The 25,927-nt window shown below is 41.6% G+C and overlaps 1 protein-coding gene and 1 long non-coding RNA gene across 2 annotated transcripts; one reads left to right on the top strand and one right to left on the bottom strand.

Moving 5' to 3' along the window:
* Positions 1-94: 94 nt before the first annotated feature.
* Positions 95-24,850, bottom strand: rnf216 (ring finger protein 216). Its single transcript, XM_058378428.1, has 16 exons — positions 24,696-24,850; positions 23,842-24,016; positions 22,536-22,675; positions 21,746-22,369; positions 19,927-20,003; positions 19,223-19,325; positions 18,811-18,972; positions 18,612-18,726; positions 17,425-17,561; positions 16,945-16,995; positions 16,004-16,141; positions 14,719-14,946; positions 6,120-6,217; positions 5,364-5,586; positions 779-854; positions 95-680 (listed from the first exon to the last, which is right to left on the bottom strand). The coding sequence occupies exons 2-16, from the start codon at positions 23,906-23,908 to the stop codon at positions 388-390; spliced, it is 2,532 nt and encodes an 843-aa protein (XP_058234411.1). The 5' UTR covers positions 23,909-24,016; positions 24,696-24,850; the 3' UTR covers positions 95-387.
* LOC131345503 (uncharacterized) lies at positions 9,239-16,104 on the top strand. Its single transcript, XR_009203487.1, has 3 exons — positions 9,239-10,095; positions 15,709-15,763; positions 15,970-16,104. It is a non-coding gene; the product is annotated as an uncharacterized LOC131345503 (long non-coding RNA).
* Positions 24,851-25,927: the final 1,077 nt, after the last annotated feature.

The following is a 25,927-nucleotide window of genomic DNA, read 5'->3' as shown; positions in this document are numbered from 1 at the left end:
TCGTTATGCTTAAAGTTTCTTTTTTTTTTTTTTTCTGAACCGGCTTCAGAGAGTCTTATAAGAACAAAAATAAAACTACAAACAAAAAAAAAAGTCCACCCAATATATTTTATTCAACGGAAAACTGCTGGACAGATTAATTTGTGTGCAAGAGCATTCAGTGATTTGTCCAAAAAAAGAAAAAGAAACGTAAAGAAGCAAGTTGAGTAGGTCCCCCCCCCCCTGCAGTTGTTCACACTCTAGAAAAAAAGGCCTTCTGATAACAACAGAATTAAAAAAAAAAAAATCAAGGTGAAAAGAGTAAAGGGGCTGAGGCTATAAGAGAGGAGAGTCTGGGGTAACAGGCGTTTCAGTCCAACTGTAGCTCTCAGTAACGCAGGCTAAGGTTCAGAGGGGCCTAAAGAAGCGATGTGGTGGGCCGTAGTGCATAGGCATGTTGAAGTCAAAGTTGGCGTTGGGAACGTTGTAGTTGAGAGGGGGCAGGTTGGGGAGCTGGGGCACGTAGGGAGCAGCGACAGGCTGCAGTAAGAGTTGGTGGGGGCCAGGCAGAAGCACCTGAGGGAGGAACATAGGGGGGCGCACGGCCTGCAGAGCTGCGTTGGGGGCCGGAGCCGGTTCTACCCGTACCCTCTTCGGAGGGGTTGGTTCAGGAGGAGGACCCACTCTTTTACTAGAAGATTCTGAAGAAGAGTAAGACATTGAGTAATTACTACTAGACTCTGCTGTTTTTTTTTTTTTTAAATGCAACATGATTACAAAAACGTGAATAAACCCTCACCTGTCTGGTTGTTCTTCTTGTTCAGTTCGGCTTCACCTTCCTTCTGGATCTCCTGAATGATTCGCTCATCGTCTTGCTGAAGAGAGACAAAGATAACGACAACACAAAGATAGTTAAACAAAAACAGCAGTGCACACTCATTACAGAAGATTACAGAATAGACATGGTTTGATACACGAAAAGGAAGACAATTGGGGAGACAAAAAGCCATGACGTGATTAACAGTACAACTTAATATGAGCTGTAAGATATTACACCAGGTGTGTGTGTGGGAACAGCGCATGGCAAAAGAGAAAGATCAGTGCAGTCACATCCAGAAAGGGTCAAGGGTCTGACCCTTTCTGGATGAAAAGCAATCTGACTGGCTGTTGGCATACACTCAAACACTCAACAACCAAATACATTCACTGAGCACTTTATTACCTACACACAACTATCTAATCAGCCAATCCTGTGGCAGCAGGGCATAGGATAAGATCCTACAGATATGGACAACAGCTCTGGGAAATGTTCACCCATCAACCATCAAAATGGGGGGAAAAAAATTGAATCATTTTGACTGTGGCTTCATTGTTAGTGTCAGACAGGCTGGTTTGCATATTTCTATAACTGTTGATCTCATGGGATTTTCCACACACAACACACTACAGAATTTAAACAAAGTGGTGCAATAAAGAAAAAATAAAAATCCAGTGAGCGGTCAGAAATTCCTTGTTGGTGAGAGAGATATCAATGAAGTGTTACATCTGTGCTGAGCATACGAGCATCTCAGAATGAAGTGGTTGAGCTACAACAGCAGAACCTCAGGATCTTCTTCTTTCTGGCAGAAAGAACAGAAAGCTGCAGTGGACACAGAATCACCAAAATTGGACAAACGAAGACTGGAAAAATGCAGCCAGGTCTGATGAAGCTGGATTTCTGCTGAAGCACACAGACGGTATGGGTCATAATCTGGTCGAGAGTATGAATCCACTGACCCGACCTGCCTCGAGTCAATAGTCCACGGTGGTGGAGGTGGTATAATGGTGTGAGGAAGGTTTTCTTGGCATATTTTGGGAACATAAACACCAATCAATGATCGCTTGAAAGCTACTGAGTATTTGCGTATCGTTGCTGATCATGTGCATCCCTTCATAGCCACAATTTATCTATCTTCTAATGGATACTTCCAGCATGATAATACTGCTGGAAACCAAGTCACGGAGCAAACGTCTGCACGGAGCAAGCAGGTTTAGTGATCATCTGTGGTCTTTCCAGTCACCAGATCTGAATCCAGTAGATCACCTCTGGGATGATATAGAACAGGACACAGTGCGAAAGGGCTTCTGGACAATCTGCAGAAATCACATGATGCGATTTTATCAAATGTACCAAAATGATGGAATAAGGAATACATCCTGCATCTTCTGGAATCCAGGTCACAAAGAACTGAGGCTGTTTGGAGAGCAAAGTGAGGCCCTACTCAGTATCAGCATAGTGCTACTAATTAAGTGCTCAGCGAGTGTAGCGGTCTTAAACAATTTAATAACATAACGAAGTAACCTTGAGAAGAACCAGACCAGACTCAAAAGAGAGCCTCTTGTGGCTGACAGCAGATACTGGAATTATAAAGCACATGTGGAAGAGTAAAGACAAACAGTATGAAGTGTGTTTACAGTATGTTTAGTTATGAGCACACTGTAAATAAGAGCCCTGGGTTTATGATTATAGCGGCAGGTACACATCTACAATATCCAAGTGAGATTATCCATAGAAGAAAGGGGCAGATTTGGGTATAAACTGTTTTTAGAGAGGGACAGGAAGTGAGTCAAAACAGCAGAATATTCCAAGCAGAATTAGAAGTATAGCTTCAAGACTCTTGTCCTGTGAAAGCATGTTTAAACAATCAAGTAAATGTCTATCCAACGTATACAACTTATCGAGTGTTGAATCAGGTGTATAGGATTTGATTCCCTGACCAGAAAAGCTTATGCAGATCCTCCAATCTAACATTGTATGTCCATGTAATACTATTGAGGATACAAAAATGATTTAATGGTTTAGAGAAGGAAGGGGGTATAGCTTGGTGGTAATTGGGCAGCTATAATTTGCAAATGGAGCTCAGACTCCGAGCTTATCCATTACACAGGCAGCTTAAAGCTACACTGTTAATGTGCACAGACCTCCGACTCTCAGGGATCAGCGCTGAGCATAAATTACATGTTGAGTGTTTCCTTACTGTCACAGAAGAGCCACTACTCAGGAGTTAAACAAGCTCTAATGTATATACAGAGCTGTCATATGAGCATGGAACAAGCTGCAGCTGTATTCAGAAACGTTTAGACAAAAGTTTAACCACTTGGCACGATAAGTAAAGCTTTGTGGTGGCGTGTATCATATTACTGCACTACGCAGAGTGCCAAGCTTTAAACACACTGCTGAAGACGAGACCTGGTGCCGATTCAGAGAGCAAGGCAGAAGCCGTCTCTGCTGAATTTAATCAGATCTGAGAATGTGTGCAAGCATTTGGGAAACTAAAATCACTAATCAGGTACACATGCCCTACATAGTGAGCATGGAAAAGAAAAATTGTGTCTGTCTTGGTGTACAAGTTTGTAACAAGACTAAAAAGTCTCAAGAGAAGGGAGATTTTACTGTCATGGGGCTATGACTGGCTGGTCACGTATGTTTCATTAACAGGATTAGCAAATCCACTATAATGTGCCAGTATTGCTAATATTTTTACGTTTTGTTGCTAATGATGTTCATTATATCTATTTTATGAGTAAACAGCACAGAGCTCCTCACTAAACGATTCGTTCCGATAACACCAGCTCAGCCACTGCAGCCATTTGTTTTGGTCTTATTTGAATATCTAGTCGTGCCTTAATTTAAGGAACTGCTTTTATAAACAGTCAATAATATTAAACTCAGACTTATAAATTAATATATTAATAAAAAAATAAATTTATGTAAGTAAATTTATGTAATAAACTAATAACATATTCTTTAATATACTGAGCAGTGAGTCTCCTAATGAACAAATTTACAAATTCCAGTAGGATACAAATGTTTTCTGGAACTAGTTGGATTTTTTATGAATACATTTCTCATCCAAATTCGTCTGTAAACAATTTACAACCACAGTAGAACCTCGGCATACGAATTTAATTTATTCTGGAGGCGAGTTCTTTGTATGGCAAAACAAATTTTCCCTTAATAAATAATGTAAATGCAGATAATCCGTTCCAGCGACCCAGAAATATGACCAATACGAAGCGTATGTAAACTGTATGGCTGCTTACAAAGAACTGAACCAAGCCAAGCATTCCATGTCAAGGCTCCTCACAGGAAGTTGTGCCACCAAGCTTGGGCTAAAAATAGAACAGACCACCCACGCCACCAACCTGTCAATAAAAATACACCCGGAAAAATCACGTAACTTTTGAACACGTGGCAAAGGCAACGTTAGTATTGTGGGTTGATTCTTTCTAAACAGCTTTCACTGACTGGAAAAAAAATTCGTAAAATTGCTTTGGTTGACTTTGCTTGGATTTCCACTGACGCTAACACGTTCTGAACGGCTCCAGGACATCCGTAAGACGGAAATGCTTCGTATGCTGATGCACATTTCTTCCAAAATTTCAGTGAAATATTCGTATGCTGTAGGTTTCCTCAAATTATTATAACTTATGGAGTTTCTTACAGCAGAACATTACCAACCACAGTTTAGATTTCCTTTTTTTTTCAATTATAATATTCAGATTGAAATAAAAAAAAATATATATATCTTAATGCTTATGCTGCTCAAAGCAAGTTTTCTTAGCATGTGCACAAAGCCCATTTAATCTTCATTTAATCTCAATTAACAGAAAAATATTATTTTTATTATTAAATAAAAAACCTGTCACTTTTACTTTTTCTTCATGAAAATATATTCTTGTCTTGTAGTGACAAAATGAGCTTCAGCCACTAATGACACACAACACCTTATGCGGAAATGGAAGTGGTTTAGGTCAGTAAATTGTGTGTGAAAAAGGGTTGAGTGTGTGTTACAGAGAGAGAGAGAGAGAGAGAGAAAGAAAGAAAAAACAGAAAGAAAGAAAGAAAGAAAGAAAGAAAGAAAGAAAGAAAGAAAGAAAAGAGAGGGAGAGAGTGATACAAAAAGATAGGGAGACAGTGAGAGAGTGAGAGAGAAAAAGAGAGCGAGAGAGAGAAAGGAGAGAGAGAGAGAAAGAAAGAAAGAAAGAAAGAAAGAAAGAAAGAAAGGGAGAGAGACAGAAAAAGAGAGCAAGACAGTGTGAGAGAGAGAGAGAGAGAGAGAGAGAGAGAGAGAGAGAGAGAGAGAGAGAAAGAAAAAGAGTCAGAGAGAGAGACAGAGAGAGAGTGAGAGAGAGAGAGAGAGAAAGAAAAAGAGTCAGAGAGAGAGAGAGAGAGAGAGAGAGTGAGAGACAGAGAGAGAGAGAGAGAAAAAGAGTGAAAGAGAGAGAGAGAGAGAGAAAAGAGTGAAAGAGAGAAAAAAAGAGTGAAAGAGAGAGAGTTGGGACTTCTCTCTTGATTGCTTGGAATGATCTCTCCACATTATGTAAACTGGACACGTCTTTACCGTGGGGTCAGTCCACAGAGAGCATTTCTTGCACTGGCGGCAGGGGGCACCAGGCGAGCGGGCGTGCTGGCAGAAGTGGTTATAGCCATTGATGGGCTCGCGGCAGAGGTAGCACATGAAAGCGCCGCAGCGGCACGACATTCGGTTGCAGCCCTCCGACTTGACGAGACCCGTCGCACACTTATGGCACTTCCGGACACGGGCCGCCGTCATCCTCTCCTCACTGCAGCACCGGACACAAACACAAACACAGGCGAGATTACACAACATCAGAAATAGGAGCTGGCATGTAAATGATCTCTGATCTGTGTGATAACCATCTGCTAATAAAAGAATGTTCGGTTTAGTCAGGCCGTTTGTGAACTTCCTGTTAAAGAAAAAAAAAAGGTGTCAAGGATGCAAGGTAAACAGGATAAGCTGTCTCTGGCCCTGCTGTTTCCTCTAACCAGACGCAGGAAGGAAGCCATGTTTTAACACATCCTGACCAGACCGGGAAGTGACCGGCCATTTTAGCCTGAACTTATTATTCCAGATCTCTTTCATTCTTTACCAACAGGCAGCACTATGTCTATCTAAAATGGTGGTGTGGCTATGTCTAATATTTGAAAAGGTCTTAACAGGGGTCTATAGGAAGTCAATTCTAATGATGGTAGAGGTCTCAGAGGTGCATTACATCAGCGTGAGCCCTGCATACTCCATGCTGAATTATTGAATATAATGGCTGAGTTGTTTTTTTTTTCCCAGACAGGCACTTACAAAGCCACCCGGAGCCGGATCTCATCCCTCTCCAGCACCTGCTCGCAAGTCTTTCCTGCATGCTCCTTCCACAGCACGTGGCACTTCCGGCAGCTCTCCTGAGGAAAGGAGAGACAAACAAACCTCTGCGTTAAAGTCATCCGCTTAAATACGTACATGTTATATGAAGGCGTTCTGGCCAGCTGTGTGACCACTGTTTCGGTGGAACAGCAGTGTGTTGTTTGTGCCTGAGGAAACGACTCAGGTTCCCAGCATTGTGTCTGAGCTATACTCTTTTGTATTTAATATCCTAGGAGTCCTAAGCCATTAAGAGGAGAACCCCACGGGATAAAAACACAGAGACGCATTAGCACTGTAAACACACATCCAGTATCCATAAGAACGGAATTCAGTAATGAGGCAGCCGGGCATCGACTTGACATGTTCAGACAAAAGAACAATGCCAGACGACTTGGTGTTGGTTTGCGTGTAAGCATTAAGAGAATTAGAGTACAGTAGATGCCTAAACAAAGCTGAGAGTTCAGTTGGGCGATGAGAGAAGCAACGGTCTGTCTGCACTCGTCCTCGAGGTTGCCTAGAGACAGAGTTTCATCTGTTCCATTTTAGTCATGCTTGCCCACAAAGCTTTGCCTTTCAGCTGACTGCAAAGGACATCTGTCCCTGCCTCTCAATGAAGCTCCGCAAACACAAGTGTGTGAAGCGGGACGCTGGTAAAATAGCAAAGACGCCCACGCGGTTCATTCACACATGCCGTCTTATTGCAGGAGGTACGAGTGAAGGGGTTCGTCGCTCAGACACTGCAACACTGCACATTTATCTGAGGAAGAGCACACACTTTAGAGGAGCAGACAGCATGTAACACAGACTCAAGCAGCACCAGCTCATTACTCCTAAACACACACACACACTGCCCAATGAAGGCCCTTCGGTCCCTGCGCTGCGTTGCCTAGTAACTGCTCCCTTTAACTAAATGCTGGTAGACATCAATATTTAAAGACGCTTGTACAGTCTAATCCCTTCACGTGATAGCTTGGGAATCTCTAGGACTGCTCGATGTCTCTGTGTACCTGTGTAAAGAGACCTCATGTGAATACGCAAAGGATAAATGGATAAATGGTAGGATTTGTCAATTCTCGGTGTTTATACACACAGGGACATTATTCACAGGTACATTGTGGTGTAGCTTTAAAAAAGAAACTGACTGAACAATTAAAGTAAAGCAGTTACATTACTGAGCATCTGTCTTTTCTTTACTGACTGGGACAATGGCCAGGCAGCCAGAAGAAAGAGATGGGCGGGGTGGGTTCAGTTCAGCAGTAAATCGATGATGGATCGCCCCCTGCTGGAGATCAGCAATACGGCAAGGGAGGGAGGACGAGCTAAAACACTCAACTAAAAAAGAGACATGAGACAAATGGCAGCTTGAGACTCGCTGCCTGACAGCCTTTCCACTATGACCTGTATATACAAATATTTACTTTTGAACAACGCCTTTTCGGTCATTACTTGAGTTCTACGGTTCATGCATTTAAACTCATGCTGGCTTTCTTTCTGAGTCATTTCCTCTTTATGTGTACTAAAGGTTTCCGTTCATGCCTATGTAGAAGAAAGTGGCTAGGGTTCTATATTTCAGTACTTCCTTTAAAAAAACTGTTTTTAGCTGAGTGGGTAGCAGTTGGCATGTTATTCTGAAAGAGAGAAGCACTCACTGGGATTTGTGCAGATACACAGGTAACAAGTGCAAGTCGGTATCAGTTATCTAAAGCTGGGTTTAGTAGAGTGTAGTTCAGAGCAATGCTGATTAATGTGTGGTAGTACTGTATCTCTAGACCTCTAATATACCACTGAAGTCTGACCCCAGGCCCAAAGCAGACAAATGCATACATTTTTATAGAAAACTCAAACATGCTTAAATTACAGTTTAATAGTCTTTGCATGTCCACATTGCTTTTGTTGAGGATCACAGGTTTCTTCTGACCTCCCCAAAACAAGCTAGGACATCAGTAGGCTATGCTACACTGCACTTTGGTGTGAACAAGTGTGTGCATGATGGGTGTGTCCTGTAACTGACTTGCTTAATAGGCTTCCCAGTGTACCTGGGATACACTCTTGATCCACAACCAACGTGTGCAGGATAAAGAAGCTGAATGAAGTGAATGAATCTTTTTTTTTTTTTACAGCAGACACTGCCTAAAGCTTGAATCTCTTATTACATTTGAATTCCTTTGAAACCTAAAACTGTACATAAATCAGCAAAATTGAAAACAATTTTTTTTTGCCACATCAGAAGCCGTGTGCTAATGTTACATTAAGGAAGCAAAAAAAAAAAAATCAGATCAGTCATATTAACCTGCTATGATCCTGTAACCTTAATGAGGGGCAAGGTTATGTTAAGTAATGCTAAGCATGGGAAGATTCCCCAAAATATCATTAATCATCCACTTTGACTGGAGGAAACGGTGATCAGTGACTGAGGGTAAAGTACAGACAGTAGAGTATGATCTGCCCAGCAACTGTGCTCTGTGCAGTGCAGAAGTATGAAGAGGGCAACTCCACCATTACTACACCAGGCCTGGCTGAGTGTCTGAGAGTCATTAATGTTCTGACACCTTCATTTATATAGCATGACTAAAAATACAGCGGTGACATCATGCTGATGATAGAACACACCTCTAAGCTGTAGAGGCACTTCCTGTATGGTTCAGAATATGTTGGATGATGGGGTTGGGTGCAGGCAAAACCCATCAACTTTTCTCATTTCCTGGTCAGCCAAGCTGTACCAAATTCCACACACTGGATGTTTACGTTTGGGCTTTGAAACGGATTTTTTCCAGTTACCAGTGGCCCATTAGCTTAATATGTTTGTTTGGCTTTGTTGAGAATACTTCGCCGACTTTGTCTCGCCAACACACATTTGTCAGAAATCTTACAGATTGGAGTGGAAAACTATGGGGCTGTTTTCCACTGGCATGTTGAGAAACACCACATTTTATTATCGTGAATCAAACCTAACGCTGCCTGGAATGATAAGGGTGAAAAGACAAAGTAAAAAGATTACTTAGTAGGCAGTGTTTATCCGGAATAAGCCCTCCTAAGGCATCAGAGTGAAAAGAGCTGTCTTAACCACACAGGATGTGTGCATGTGGCAATTTCTCTCCATTTTTCTTTTTTTTTTCCAAAAGTCAGATTTGTCTGACTTTCAAACACCAGGAGAAAACGGATATAACGACAAAACCTTTATCTGGAGACACGCTGTCAGGCTACTGTTTCAGTTACGTGTTCCTGTGAGTAAAGATCAGTCGTCTGGCCTCAGCATGTACCAAAGCGGTCACTGATAAAGCATTGTTCAGACTGTGCTGGCTGATGGAATCATGACCTTGATTGTCCGTCACAGCGATCTAGCCAGGCGTACGTGGAAACGGCTCGTGTGAACTGAACGTGTCTGATTATAACAGGTTTGGCAGTCTGAAACGAATCTACGCAGTATGTTAAAACTGCTCAGCGTGCAAAAGCATGCTGTCTCTCTGCTCTTCTGTGGTGTTTCCCCCCCCAGCCGGCGAGAAGGAGGCAACAGCATCAGACCTTATATGGCAGAAGAAGACATTAGCAGCGCGTCTGATTGGGGAGCTGCTGCCGCTGCAGTCGACTCTCTCACTCTGTAAAAGTGCTGGCCTGTAGCAGCCTGGGGGATACTCAACACACCCACAAACACACAACACACGCGCACACACACTCAACACACCCACAAAGACCAACGCGCGCACACACACGCACGCATAACTGCCTAATTAGCAGATGACAGAATACGAAACTGAAGGTGTATTTTATTGTGAAATGAGGTGTGTACTTGGGCTTGGTTCACATTGTTCATGGATTACTGGGGCAGAGCTGCAAAGGCAAAAACCCATGCAGATTATGTAACATGTCTCAACAAGATCTCATCATCAACCTGAACCAGACACTGTTGCCTTAAAAGGTAGGAAAGGATAAAAACAGTAAAGGGGGGGCAGTAAAGCTATAGTAGCTTTTTCAATGCTGGGACTGAAAGCCATGTGACTTGACAGATTGTCTCCATGCAGTGTCTCATTTCACTGCAGTGCACTTTAACCGAACAGGTCCGTTTATTTGATTAAAAAATGTTTAAATCTACAGACTTTAAGGGTGTTTTGGTGAAACCTTGAGATGTTATACAGAACCCAGTGATAGATTACATCCCATTCATCGAGGGCTGAAAGTACAAATAAACATTTTAACTGTGTACAAAAGTCTCACACGTGTATATAAAACATCCAGAGGGGGAAAAAAAGGAAAAAAATATCTAGGACAAACAAGAACTGCAAGGCATTTCAAATTCTGAAGGCTGTGCCACTGACCAATCAGAGGCCTGCAGTAGATATAAAGAGGCGGGTCTATAGGCAAAGAAAGTGTGTCAGTTATATAACTGTCTTTCATCTGCAGCATGAGAAAAGGCAGTTCAGGGACAGGGAGGTGTACAAGGGGAAGGTTCGAGCTTACCCGTCTACGTACATGTCCTGTGTCTGGGTAAAGAGCATGAGACGCTCATCCCACAGATAAACAAGCCATCTGGGAGGAAAGAATAACAGCCTCCTCCTCTGATAGAGGCATTGGGATCCTATTAAAAGGTTTAATAAGAGTATGTGTGGCTAAAACACTGAAGCTTCGAGGAACACATTCAGATCTGATTTTCCGTGTAGTCTGCATATTTTTGGTGAAAAGAAAAAAAAAAAATCAGTGAAAGGATATGACTCAGACCTACAGAACAGTGAACTGTAGTTCATCACCCTTGATGCTCTTTGCTGACACAAATGGCACAATATGGGCCAGAAAAGGCAAGGAAAAAGGAAGAGAAAGCAGGTCAGGAGATGAAATTCAAGCCACCCTGCTGCTCTCCATTTCCTCTTACTCTGTCCTGTGACACGAGAAGAGGAAGAGACCAAAAGTGCAACAAAATGGAGGCCAGGCCTGATAACACGAAATCGACCAGGAGTAGTTGGCCAAGGACCGTGCTGATGGAGGATGTCTCGTTTTTTCCCGCTCTCTCCCTCCCTCGCTCTTCTCCTCTGGGGTGAAGTTACAGGAGGGGTCGGAGTGGATGAATTGGGGGAGGAAGTGTGTAATCAGAGGCAGCCGTGGTGCTGGGCGAGGCAACACTCACCACCATGATGGATCAACACTGCCATCCAGTGGGCAAACATATGTACTGAAAAAAATAAATCACCATGGAGACGTTCATAGCAAAAATAAGTAGTGGAGTGGGAGGACAAATGGAAGGCATTATAACTCACAGTTTCCCAGCATTATCGTGTTGCAGCAGAGTCACTGATAACGAGACTTCTTCTAACTCCACCTGGTACACACCAGACAACACTGCCCCAGCCCACCCTAACACACACACAGCTCAGAAACTAAGACACAAACCAACAGCAGCTCCAGGTTTGAGGGTTCGATTCCTGCCTCTGCCCTGTGTGGGGAGTTTACATGTTTACTCCCTGTGGTTTGGGGTTTTCTCTTCCAGTCTAGACACGTGTTGTAGGCTGATTGGCTTTACAGCTTTTAAAGCCTGCTCACTTTGACAACAGACATAATGAATGCTTGTCTTCCATTGTTTAGTTTTTTTTCCTCCATTAATCTGTTCACCTGCACTAACCATCCCTCAGACCAGACTAATTCTGGCCACCTCATGAGATCTAAAGTGACCTCCTAGTGACAGAAACAAGATTCCACCACAGACACAGAGAAGCATCACGTCTCTTATAGAAACCATGCACATTAGACACAGCAATCTACCAGGACACAAGCTAGCACAATACACAGGTAAATATCAGGAGAGCTGATGTCTGAGCAGAGGTCCACATATCACTAAGGAAGGCATGCGTACACCTTTAGACGCTTTTAGAAATGAAAAATCTGTTGGACGAGTCCTAAGTTTATCCATTAAAGGGTCATTTTTTTGGTGTACACATTTGGGTTTGTGTTAAAACTCCACATTACAGATATGAGAGGGATAAAATGATGAAGTGCATGTTATTCTTCTTACCCTTCAGCAACTTGACAATTACTGTAAGAATATTTATAAGTTGAGATACACACAATGTTGTAAAATATCTTCAAAACAACTCAGTTCCTGTTTTCACTTTCACTCGAACAGATTTAAACACTCGCTCCCTCACCATCTTCTCTCTTATCTTCATTTATTTCTGGAAGTGAAAATATGAAAATGGCTGAGGTTATCAAGAAACCACAGAGTGCAAAGGCCTCTATCTTGCTGATCATACTATTGCAGAAATGTTACACAGCTTTGTTAAACAAAGGTCTCCTTACAGAACGCTTCACCCTCGCAATGATTAGACATTCTTCATGGTTAACACTTTCGTGCGGTTTACAGCTTCAACATCTCAGACTCGTACTCATTACCAACATGAGCTTCAGAAACAAAAGTTAGCGCACATTATCAGCTAATGATAACGTAGGCTAAGCTGCATGACTAGATGACTGATCTCTCTCGTTTCGTATTGTTTGTAAGACTATGTACCACACCCATAGATCAAAATTCTTTTGGCTCACTGAGATTTAAAAAAAAAAAATCCACGACTTTTTCCTCATCATAGCCATATGCATATAAACATAATAAAAACATCCGCTGTGTGCGAGAGGCTTCAGTTGGAAAAGAAATATTTAGAAAAAGATTGACTGAACAGCTTTAAGGACACTGAAGTAAATGATCCTGTTGGCAGTACAAAAACACATTGCTTGTTTAGGTAAAAATGACAGTGCAGGCTATAGATGCTCTGATACAGCGCTGCAGGCAGAGAGAAGATGCAGGTGATCTGCATTTCTTCACAAACTCCACCAACCTGTGTGGAACGGGACTTTTAACGTAGGCGTGAATGAATTCCTGTTATACAGTGTTTGGAAAATGGAAATGGCATTCTGATGGAGTCCTAGGATTAAATTCCAGTTCAGAAAACTACAGTTGATTTTATTTATATATATATATATATATATATATATATACATATATATATATATATATATATATATATATATATATATATATATATATATATATATATATATATATATACATACATACATATACATACATACATATACATACATATACACACACACACACACACACACACCTAAAATACACTTAGCTACAGTAATTTTCAGTGCTCAGGTCCGTTATTCTTTGCTTAGGTGACAGGAACAGTAAGTATGTTAATATTCATGTATGCAATTCTCTTTATTTTACTTAAATGCAAAAGTCAACTTGTACACATTCATAGTATAGTGAAAATATTGAGATATAAAAATTAGAGCTTGTATGACTTTATTACAGGAGACGGGTTTGTAGTACGGCGCTCTTTGTTGCCCAATCCGCTCTGTAATGAACAGTAAGGGTGAGATAACTCTCTGTTGCCCACGAGGTCCAACTATCTGTTTTTAGAGCAAGGCTTTGTGCTTTAACCGATTCGTTTCCGATTTTTTTTCATAGAGGTCGGGAAAAAAGGACGTGTCGGTGGTGTGTAACGCGGTTCGAGCACTTTTATAAGTTGCCGAAAGCCCACTTCACAGATCACAGAAAACGACTGCAAACCTTTAGCAATTATGATATTATAATTATTTTTTGTGTCTCTTGGAACCAGCTGTGTCTGAATGCTAGAAGGAATCAGCTAGGGGACTGTAGTTTTTTGGATGCCTGTGTTACCTGCTCTGCCATCCTGCTTCCACACAGTGATATCTCTGGGTGATGGAGCTGCAGATGTGCGGTCATGCTGAAAGTATTTCTATGTCAGTGGGTAACTCGTGTGTAACTGTGAGTATTGTGGCATCCTTAATGTGTATATATATATATATATATAAATATATATATATATATATATATATATATATATATATATATATATATATATCTATATATATATATATATATATAAAAAACAATCAGGCTGTACAATCAAACCAAATAAACAGTAAACAAAGCTTCACTGTGTGACCGTGATTCAGTTTCCAGTGTAATGTGAAGTAAAGAATAAAATCAATTATACCATTAGCAGTAAAAGCCTTAGAACAATCAAATAGCATTTACTCATTCCTGTTCTTTTAAAAGCAAGATTTCCTGTTTTAATAATGATGTTGCATGTTTCCTGGCCAAGTCATGTCGAAAGCACATGTGAAAGTTTTGTGGTGTTTGTGTAGAGATGTGGAATTCAAGACTCAGTCCCTTAAACTTTCCTCGATTCAGACTTCCTGATCCCGGCTGACTAGATACACATTTTAACACTAAACCATTAAAGGTGGAGTTTATTTCTCTAAATAAGAAAAAAATAATAATAATCATGAAAATCGCTGTTCTCTCTAGCCCTGTAGCTAGTCTCTGCTCTGATGAGCTGATATCAGCTATATAATTAAATTAAACGTGTGTACTGAGTTACAGCTAGCGTTGTTATTTATACATGAATATGTTCTGCTACTTTGGTTGGTCCATGGAAATAGTGCAAGTTTTACAGACTTTTGCACTAAAGTGATACAAACATAGAGGGTGTGTTTGAAGGTGTTGTAATGCACTAACCTTCCTGCAGCGGGGATTGGGACAGCTGAATAGAGAGATCTCTTTGTCCAGGAGAGCAGGGAAGTTACAGAACGGACACCTGACCAACTCGTCCGCACAGGTAGCGGCCACGGCCTCCTCAGCCTGCCGCTCGTAGTATTTACAAAGAATGTTCTCCGGTAAGACCTTCTCCAGCTCACTGGTGGGGAAGGAGCAGGTACAGCTGCCCTCCATGCAGCTCAGCTCTGACTGCAAAACATACCACTAGGTCAATGCTGTTAATGGAGGATTCAGAACCAACACTGAAGACAGCAAACATTTCATTTTTCATTTCGTTTCATTGTCTGTACCACTTATCCGATCTATCGGGTCACAGGGAGCCTGTGCGTATCTCAGGTGTCATCGGGCATCAAGGCAGGATACACCGTGGACGGAGTGCCAACGCAGGGCACACACACACACACACTCATTCACTCACACAATCACACACTACGGGCAATTTAGAGACTCCAATCAGCCTAGTAGCATGACTTTGGACTGTGGGAGGAAACCGGAGCACCTGGAGAACATGCAAACTCCACACACACACGGGAGCAAGACTCGAACCCAGGGCGCTGGAGGTGTGAGGCAAACGTGCTAACCATAAGCCACCGAAGAGGGCAACATAAAGAGCAATAAGTTTTTTGTTTTTTTATTCACTAACTAACTAAGTAATGGTAGTAATAATCAAACAGCACAAGGTCCAATAGCAGAAGAAGCGGTTTCATTTTTGCCACAAATCAAAATACCAGTGAGCTTGAAAGAGAAACATTTAAGATCAGATGTGGATAACAATTTTAACAAAAAACAAGGGGGAGTTTAAAGAGCAGAGAATGAACAGAGCAGAATGCATCAAAGGTGATTTCTGCGGTTCCAGGCGATGTTTTGACGGATTCAGTCATGTTCTAGCTCAACTGTGGTAAACCAACATGCATTGTTTTCACCTCTCTCTCTCTGCTTATCATTTTACAGAGAAACCAGAAACTCCTCTCTCCTAAACACTTTCCTGCGCCGGAAATGCTTTGAGGTACTGAGCACTTAAAACCCAGACTACTATCAACAATTTGATAAGCCTTTTTTTCTTTGTTACACTACCTCTAAAACTTTTAATCCGTTTATCATTAGTCTTAGTTAAAGTGCAGCTTCTGACCAATCAGATCTAAGCATTTACATTCAGCCATATGATGCTTATATAATAATAAAACATGCCTAAAGCTTATAATGTTTGGAAAGTTGCAGGGTCTGTGATCACAGACTGGTGGCTTACCCGTCCTGAACCGAACACGGCCTCCTGAGCGTACTTCACTAGGCACTCCTTACAGAAGAGATGGCCATCACTGCACTGGGTCATCTCCTCAAAGGCAAACTCCCCGCAGCAGCAGCCACACTCGATCAGCTGACCATCCTGAAAAGTGCATGGCCACAAATGACTAAGCTAGAGCACAAACAGTTTTAAGTTGCAGTATACGAGTGAGAGCTAGTAGCTCATTTAGTTCAACAACAACTAGATGGCCAAGAAACTCAAGGAACACTGACATATTTTGCACTCATTATTATTATTATTACTATAATAATACACTGATCAGCCATAACATTATGAGCACTGAGAGGTGAAGTGAATAAGACTGATGATCTCCTCATCATGGCACCTGTTAGTGGGTGGGATATATTAGGCAGCAAGTCAACATTTTGTCCTCAAAGTTGATGTGTTAGAAGCAGGAAATATGGACAAGTGTAAGGATTTGAGCGAGTTTGATGAAGGGCCAAATTGTCATGGCTAGACCACTGGATCAGAGCATCTCCAAAACTGCAGCTCTTGTGGGGTGTTCCCGGTCTGCAGTGGTCAGTATCTATCAAAAGTGGTCCAAGGAAGGAACAGTGGTGAACCGGTGACAGGGTCATGGGCAGCCAAGACTCATTGATGCACGTGGAGAGTGAAGGCTGGCCCGTGTGATCCGATCCAACAGACGAGCTACTGTTGCTCAAATTGCTGAAGAAGTTAATGCTGGTTCTGATAGAAAGGTTTCAGAGTAGGTCATAATGTTATGCCTGATCGGTGTATTCACAGCAAGACTAAATTCAGGTAATGTCTTTATGTTTGTCTGAACTTAAAGGATTGTTTAAGAATCATTAGAAATGAACTGATTTAGTGATTCTGTTTTTAAAACAACAGCAAACAAACCTGTCTCTGTAGCATATCAGGTTTACCTTTTGATACTGCTCCTCATTCACCTGCAGCGCCAGTAGGAAATCTTCATGCTGAAAAAGGCAATAAATAAATAAATAAAATCACAGAATTTAACAGACTTTTTTTTTTTTGGAAATTACTGCTGGTATCATCTGCTCCATCACAACACTGATTTAAATAAACATCAGAACAGCATCTGATTGGACAATAAATTTTAAATAAATTTAATATTTAAATATAAAATTCTCAAGTTAAATACACAAATCTTTATTTTTAATTTATCACAGCTGTCTCGTAAATACTTTGTTAAGAAAACTAAAATACCTCGATACACACTGAGCATTATGAAGATATCTTTGTGTGTGAAATCCTGACACAGAGATCAAAACAAATTCATTCACAGAATTTTAATGCTGTTGCTAATCTGATTCTAACATAAAAGTTAAAAGAAAATGAAAATCCGTGGGGGGTTTTTTTCAATAAAGAACTTTTAAAAGTACCTCGGCCATTTCCTTTGCTTTCTGCTCATAAAACTGAAGCTCTTTCATTAGAGAAGGCTCAAGCGGCATGTCAACGCTCCTGCACCATCTCCGGTTTTTCTCTAGAAAGTACATTTTCCTCTCCAGTTTGAAGGAACCTGGGAAGTAAGAGGAATTCTTAGCATTCGACAGGAACAGAGATTTAATACGCTATGCGGCCGAAAGTATGTCCTGACCATCACACCCATATGTGCGTCTTCTCCAAACTGTTGTCTTAGAATGTCTCTGTATGCTGTAGCTTTACAATTCCCCTTCACTGGAACTCAAACCCAGTTCCAGCATGACAATGCCCCTGTACACAGAGCTCCATGAAGACATGGTGTGAGAAGGTTGGAGTGGAAGAACTGGAGTGTCCTGCACTGAGCCCTGACTCTGACTCAACCCCACTGAACACCTTTGGGCTGAACTGGAACACTGACTGAACCCCAGACCTCCACCAGTGTCTGATCTCACTAATGCTCTTGTAGCTGAATGGTCACTAATCCCCACAGCCACGCTCCAACACCTAGTGAAAAACCTTTACAGAAGAGTGGAGCACATAAGTGGAAAATGTGGGAATGAATGTGTTCTTCATAAAAAGTGTGCATACTTTAGTGTATTAATAGCATCAGTGTGTAGTATAAGTCTCTTTGTCAGATATTTTTGGTTGCAGGGGCAGTTAATCGGCTCATTTACATCGAGTGGAAAAGCCTTCACTGAAGAGAAGACTGGACCGCATTATAACAGAAAAGGGAATAAATCTGAATGAGATGTTTAACACACACATATAACAGTGATGGCCACCATTGGCAGGTGTTCTAATACACTATTTTGTCGACTGATCATTACAGTCCTAATGATAGTCAAAATGCACAATATCTTTGTTTTTTAATTCTTTTAAATTTGCCAGTAATGCGCTGATTTTTCCTAAGTAGCTAAAAATTGGCATTTGGGTGACATTTTCTTCCTTTTCACTTCTGTAATAAACAGTCTGTTACCAGCCTTGTCATACAGTAAAACATCAACCAGTTGGGAAACTCCTGTAGGCCTCATAGTGGAAAATATTGAGAATTTCACCACATGAAGGGTTTTCTCACCGTACCTCAGGGCAGCTCACAAACATACACCAAACAAAATCATAAAGAGAACAGAAATGTCAATGTACTCACCCTGCTCAAACTTGAATTCGATGAAGGCTCGTTCGTTGGGCTCTTTCCGCTTCTTCCTCTTCCCTGAGGGGTCAGTAGAGTTTTCTTGCCACTTCTTAAGGGCTTCATATAAGGCCTGGAACAAACAGGAATCACACACTGGTCTAGATTACGCCCAAGAATGACAAGAAACCGACGGACAGACGGACGCGAGAGCTACCTTGCGGGTGATTGCATAGTGTCCTTTGAGACAATTCAGTGCCCATTTGATATCCTGGCAGCTCAGCATCCTGAAGTCTCCCATCAGCATTTCTGCAGCTTGCATGGCAACCTCTGGGCCAACGCGCTTCAACTTCAGATAATCAAAATAGTTCTCGGTTTCCTGAAGAAGTAAAACCTGGAACACTTAGTAAAAGGTTTCTTATACATTAGACTGTAAAGATTTAAGTCAGAATTAGCCCTGGGTGTGTCCTGGGTGATCTGATCTCTGTTTTTACCCACTAACCCAGCAGCTAGCTCTAATGCTCAGTCTCACAATCATTATATATTTTCCAAGTCAAAGTGGCTAGTCAAACACAGAGAGACCGAATCTTGGTATAAAAAAAAGAAAAAAAAGAAGCTTTAGTACAAACCTGTGCTTCGCTGTCATTCGTCTCAAGGAGTACACTTCTCTGAGTTAATACGGAGTTTGCTTTCCTCGGATAATCCGGATTCTCCAACAGCATATTGCATATTCTGATAAAAAACAAAAAGAATCCAATTTATATCAAGTATCGTGGAAATTGTCATTCTATTAATTATTCATCTAAATGCAGTTTCTGCTAAAATATATATAGACAGCAGGTTTTTTCTAGAACCTGACCCATGAGCACTGGATAGCTTGATCGCTCCAGATCACGAAAACCAACACATTATAGGTTACATGGATACACGACCACGTGACAACAATTGAAAACACCTATTAGTAGCTTTCCAGCAACACCAGACCTGAGATCTACAGCACCACAGAGAGAGGTAGCCGAATTCGGCACTTTAGCCGACTCTGGAGCTCTATTTCTGTACAAAACGATGCCTCTGTATCTGAGGAGCTCAGTATCTTTCAATCAATCATTTTTCACAGGGCTTTATTTTATTCTAAGAAACTGCATTTCCTTTTAATTATTATTATCCTGTAGTGCATTTTGTTTACTTTCATTTAAAATCTATTTCTGATTTGTTCAAAATGTAAAATCATGAAGCCAGGATGATTGTGAAGGATTTCCATCATGTATCGATACACCTCTGACACGGTAATACATCAGCGAGAATTCCCACGAAGGGAAATATCCGTGCTTACACATTTAAATCTTTCACTTCACTTCTCTCTATCAGTTCCACCACATACGGCTCTTGCACATCTGGGAAAAGGTCCACCTGTGACACATAAATACATTAAAAAAAAGATTCATAACACAACTTACCATGATAGACATATAGACTGAAATGAACACGTTCTGAGCAAATCATCGTTGAATTATTTTTTAAAAATAATATCAGCAGTTTATACAGTTATATATATTTAAAGTTGAAATGTAAAAGCTATAGTCTGTATCTCTGAACAACAGCCTGGAGTGCTAGCTATAATATGTGGAACATCTGGTATTACAACTTCAAGAGAATAAACAGTGCAGATACGAGATGATCATAAGAAAAGATTTTCCAGCACAAAACACTCAGAACAGATACTGTGATAAAGAACAGATCTCCCTCTCACACACACACACACGTAAATGTTACAAAGAAAACCGAAAACTTTTCCATTATGGGAAGCTTAGAGGGACAGCCATAGCTTGGACTGTTACAAAGCATTGACACCGGAGACTCCTTACAGAAACACAAAGATTCACGTATAAAGGAATAAACACGTTTCGTCATATTTTGTTCTGTTTATGTTGAACCTCCATGGTACAAACAGTTAAAATAGAAATGATAACATGTTCGAGTGAGAGCATTCGTATTAATATTATTAAATCAGTGAAATGCCTCTTGCCTTTTGTGAAACATTAATTAGGTGACGAGACAATAAAACCAAATTATTTCTTGCTTCCTTTCTCGCATTATTCGTCTAAACTAATCTTAGAGGAAAGTTGTGTGTAAACATTTGTCTAAACCAAACAGAGTTAAAATTTTCCACCGGATTGACAAAAGCTGAGCATGAGAGGTTGCAAAGCGATCTCATTTGCATATGGCCACGCCCACAAAACGCATATAAGCTCGAGTGTGCAGGAAGCTGTGAGCACAAAAAGAACAATGAGTGTAAAGAAATGGAAATTATTTCTACTCAATTCTATACCACTTAAATAATAATAAGCGAGTGCCGATTCTTCCATCAGCTGAGCTGTTTCTTTACAGCTTTCTTTATTTTTCACACTCTTTAATTAATGCCAGTAATAAAAAAAAAAAACCACCAGCTTTCATAGCATGTTCTCGATGGTACTCTTAGACCCTGACCTGGTAAACAAGCATCAGGATGTGTTTTTGATCAAGACTCCAAAGTCTCTCCGGATCAGCATGCTGACAAAATTACAGCGGCTAAAATAAGAAGGAAAACATATTTTGAGGTCACTCTAACATCTCTTGTAACATACATTGCTCCTTGATTAATTAATTATTACCATATCCCAGCCCTCACCCCCAAATGGTGATCAAATTAGACGGTGATCAGGAACTGTGAAGTTGGGGGTCGACTCTGGAGATCTTTCTCCCAAGAGCATCACCTCAAGGCTTTTTGTACTGTCACACCTTCAACTGATTACATGGGTTGTTACCAACATCTGGTGAAAATTTCATGTAAACAGCACCTTTAGAAATTTATATCCTGGAAAAAATCTGTTCTTATTCAGATAAATGAAGTCCTTTACAGGCTTCGTTATTAACCGTGTATCATTATCAGCTTTTGAAATGTACACACATTTAAAACCAAAGCTCTCTTTGAACCCAGATCTCCAATGAGAAATGTTTCTTTTAGGTTCCCACCCTGTACCTCAAAACCATCACGACTTCTATTAAAACACTAGGAGAGAACCAGCTCATAATAATAATAATGTTATCAGAATGATATTATCAGCACACTGACATGTATGTTCCTGAAACAGAAAGGTTACTGGGCGCCTCACCACTCGTGTGACGAGCATGTTGAGACTGTCCTGCTGAGCTGGTTGAGGATCTGGAGCCGGAGGCTCGGCGGCTGTAGAGGGACCGGGTCTCTCGTCTGCAGCAAACACAGGTAAACATGCGGGAAAGAGCGGGGGAAACTGCTGCTGATCCTGGTGCCGCTCCTCAGGCTCCTGCGCTGCGTAAAAGGGCTGAGGCGTGTCCGTCGGTCGTTCCTGAGGGAGAAGTGGGACTATAGCCCCGGCGTACCTTTCAGTTCTGTGTGGACTCACCACTGCCACTTTTACACCCAGTAACTCTGTGTTCGCAGGGGTGAAAAGAGCCGTGCCCTGACCGGCCTGCTGAGCGCTAGGAGAAGGATCGCTAAGTTGGGGCAGCGTGCCTTTAGTGGAAATGTGAGGTCTGAGCAAAATAACATCTTTAGATGTGGACGGTACAGCGTTCTGGTCCGTAGTGAAGACACCAATGGCTTGATTTCCTGATGCGGGCTGAGCGGGCGCTACAGAAGTGTGAGGAAAGTGCGAGTCCATGGGGTTCGAGCCTGGCACACAAGGCTGGCTTCGGGACGTGCTGCCTCCCCATTGAGCAGCAGGTCGGATCACTACGCGACGAGGTGGCACCCGTGGCTTATGAGGACAAAACAAAACAACAAAACAATAAATAATGCACACAAGGCAAGACCAAATACTTTGAGGACATAATGAGTTCAACAGCCTCCATTATTATTTTAAAACATGTAATAAACTACATCAAAGATCAAATTACACTTATGATAATTTAAATAAAAGCTACCTCTAAAATTCTAACTTCGTCATCATCGTCGTCGTCATCATCTTCATCTTTGACCACCACGTGAACGTTTGGTCTGATTGTGTCGTCGTCAGAGGAATCGTCAGATATAGTTATGCAGGTCCCTCTTCTTGACGTGTTATCTAAGCAGGACAGAAAGAAAGACACGTGATCTCTCACCATTCAAGCGAAAGCTGGAACCCAAGAAGAGTCACGTCAGAATAGCTGATGAGCTTTGAACATGGGTTGATTTTAAAAAGAGTATGCGTCTCCATCACCATTCTCTAAACACCATCATTACATCGTATTATCATTGTCTTTTATTCAATGCTAGATAACTGCCACAAATCTACATTAATGATTCTACATTATACAGCTAAAAGTTTGTGCACCCCTGCCCATCTTATAAACCTGTCCCAGCATGACAATGCCCTTGTACACAAAGCACAGAGCTCCATGAAGACATGTTGTGTTAAGTTTGGAGTGGAAGAACTGGAGTGTCCTGCAATGAGCTCTGACTCTACCCCACTGGACACCTTCGGGATGAACTGGAACACCGACTGAACCCCAGACCTCCTCACTCTTACATCATTGTCTGATCTCACTAATGCTCTTGTAGCTGAATGATCACTAATCCCCACAGCCACGCTCCAACATCTAGTGGAAAACCTTCACAGTAGAGTGTCGGGGTCAGTGGTGTTGGAATGGAGACACACAGGTGTGATGGTCAGCTGTCCACATGCTTCGGGCCTCAAAGTGTACTTTTCAGTAGCAGGCTGATTTTCTGTAATTGTGAGTACCTGAACCCGTGTGAGCGCTCCGTACCTTTCTGCATACAGAAACGCATCAGATTTCGACTCATTAAAAATTCTCCTCATGGTTGAGATTTCCTGTGTGAGCATCTGTTGCTAGAAATACTGTTATTCAAATTAGCGTAATGGTGGGCAGATCTAAACAAATGCTGAAAACTTTTCTTAAGAATAAACTCCAATGAAATTCCTGTGTGTTTTATAGACAAGACTCCTGTGTGAAACAAGCTAAATTAGCTAGCGTTAGTGATAAAGATAGCTTGGAGGATGCCAGATTGACCGTCTGATCAGAAGGTTGTCACTGCTGAGCTCTATGACGTTCTCAGCTCCTAATCAAAGACGATGCTGTTTTGTAAGACTAACAGTGTAGTATACTTACTTAACCCTACTATCACTACTATATCATCTGCCTCACTACTAACTAGTTTATGGTGAAGGTATTAATTCACAGAACAGCCACAGGATGCGATTAGTACTCAGAGACCAGATGTGACACCAACCTTGGCTGCGGCGTGCGCTGAAGCTGCCCAGATGTATGACTTCATCATCACTGGTGTTGTCAGCCATGGTCAGACCACCAGCCAGACTCCCTGAGTCTCCCACCTTCTCTCTCTCTGCTGCACACTAACACCCATGCACACACACACCGGGCCCTGAAATCAGAGGGGCATTACCCTGTGGACACACACACACACACACACACACACACACACACACACACACACACACACACACACGTGTCATCCCCAGCTGAGTAATGAATGTGATATGAGGCTGCTGTGATGAAGATGAGTTTTCTATCAAATCAAATGATAAGTCAGAAGGAAAAGTTCATCTCTGAAGTGTGAAAATTCGTCGTCTTTTACCTGGCAAACAAAAGGAAAGCAAGGCGTGCACCCTGGCTTTCATTTTCAGTTATCGACTAGTTATTATCGAGTTAGCGATCTAGTTCAACTAAACTAACCCAAATGTAAACAACGACAGAAGTTGATCGTTAGCACAGAACAGATGACAAAGTCTGACAAGCGACGTTTACATTACACCATCATGCATCTACTGGGGGGGAAAAACCGTAATAAAGATGATGACGAAGTAAACACACACACACACACACACACACAGCAACTTAGCTAGCATTAACAGCGTGTTAGCCCAGAGAGTTGCCTAGCTGGCTAACACCTTAGCCTCTTAGCCAAGTCAGGAAGGGGGAATAAAAAGCATTGAAACATATTAGCATACACATTAGCTGAACATCATCATCATCATCATTATCACTATGGCAACCAAACCGCAGGCTTACTTATCATTATAACGGGATTGTTTTGGTTTTTTATTTTTTAAAAATCACACCTACCTCTTTTGAGCTTTGGAGCCGGATATGGGAAACAAACGGCCAAAACAAGCAAAAAAGGACGTCACGCGCACGACACGACGCCGTGAGGTTAGCAGAGCATGCTGGGAAATGTAGTTGTTATTACTGAGAGGCCCGCGTGAGAAGTGCAGGGAACTGTAGATGTCGCTGTCCTGCTGATTTTTGGAAGGTTAAAAACAAGTGATAACGCACGAGCTCTAACTTTCTGAAAGCAGATTATGCAACTAAGGCGTTGTCTGGTTAAATATGCATAGAAATGCATACATACATACATGCATAACATTATGACCACCTGCTTAATATTGTGTTGGTCCCCCTTTTGTTGCCAAAACAGACCTGACCCGTCGAGCCATGGACTCCACTAGATCCCTGAAGATGTGCTGTGGCACCAAGATGTTAGCAGCAGATCCTTTAAGTCCTGTAAGTTGAGAGGTGGAGCCTCCATGGATCGGACTTACTTGTCCAGCACCCCACAGATGCTCGATTGGATTGAGATCTGGGGAATTTAGAGGCCAAGTCAACACCTCAAACTCGTTGTTGTGCTCATCAGACCATTCCTGAACCATTTTTGCTTTGTGGCACAACGCATTATCCTGCTGAAAGAGGCCACAGCCATCAGGGAATATCATTTCCATACATGGCCCATGACCCTGTCGCCAGTTCACCACTGTTCCTTCCTTGGACCACTTTTGATAGATACTGACCACTGCAGACCGGGAACACCCTACAAAAGCTGCAGTTTTGGAGATGCTCTGATCCAGTGGTCTAGCCATCACAATTTGGCCCTTCATCAAACTCGCTCAAATCCTTACGCTTGTCCATTTTTCCTGCTTCTGAAACATCAACTTTGAGGACAAAATGTTGACTTGCTGCCTCTAATATATCCCACCCACTAACAGGTGCCATGATGAGGAGATCATCAGTCTTATTCACTTCACCTGTCACTGCTAATAATGTTATGCCTGATCGGTGTATAATTAATATGTGATTTTTACTGGCATCCAGGTATAGTTTGTTGTGTAATGGAATTTGCAGTAGTTTAGATATCTGTTATTGACATATTGATGCTACATTTCCCACAATGCATCAACATGCTGACAGCCACATAGGTGGAGATGAATTTCTGCATGGCACACAATTGCTTCTCACAGAAATAACAAAAAAAAAAAACACATCCCTGAGAATCCCTGAGAAGAAATAAAATCCCTTGTTGT

This window comes from Hemibagrus wyckioides, linkage group LG24 (assembly GCF_019097595.1).
Source record: "Hemibagrus wyckioides isolate EC202008001 linkage group LG24, SWU_Hwy_1.0, whole genome shotgun sequence".
NCBI lineage: Eukaryota > Metazoa > Chordata > Actinopteri > Siluriformes > Bagridae > Hemibagrus > Hemibagrus wyckioides.
The sequence above is the reverse complement of the archived record's forward strand: the minus strand, read 5'-3'. Positions and strand labels throughout refer to the sequence as shown.

What these genes read in the sequence shown, in the direction of transcription:
- rnf216 (XM_058378428.1), bottom strand. Translation starts at nt 23,908, where the DNA reads ATGGCTGACAACACCAGTGATGATGAAGTCATACATCTGGGCAGCTTC. An exon ending in ACATGCTCGTCACACGAGTG is followed by an intron (nt 20,004 to 21,745) that starts GTGAGGCGCCCA and finishes TATGTGTCACAG; the next exon opens with GTGGACCTTTTCCCAGATGT. An exon ending in CTCTGTGGACTGACCCCACG is followed by an intron (nt 855 to 5,363) that starts GTAAAGACGTGT and finishes GTCTCTCTTCAG; the next exon opens with CAAGACGATGAGCGAATCAT.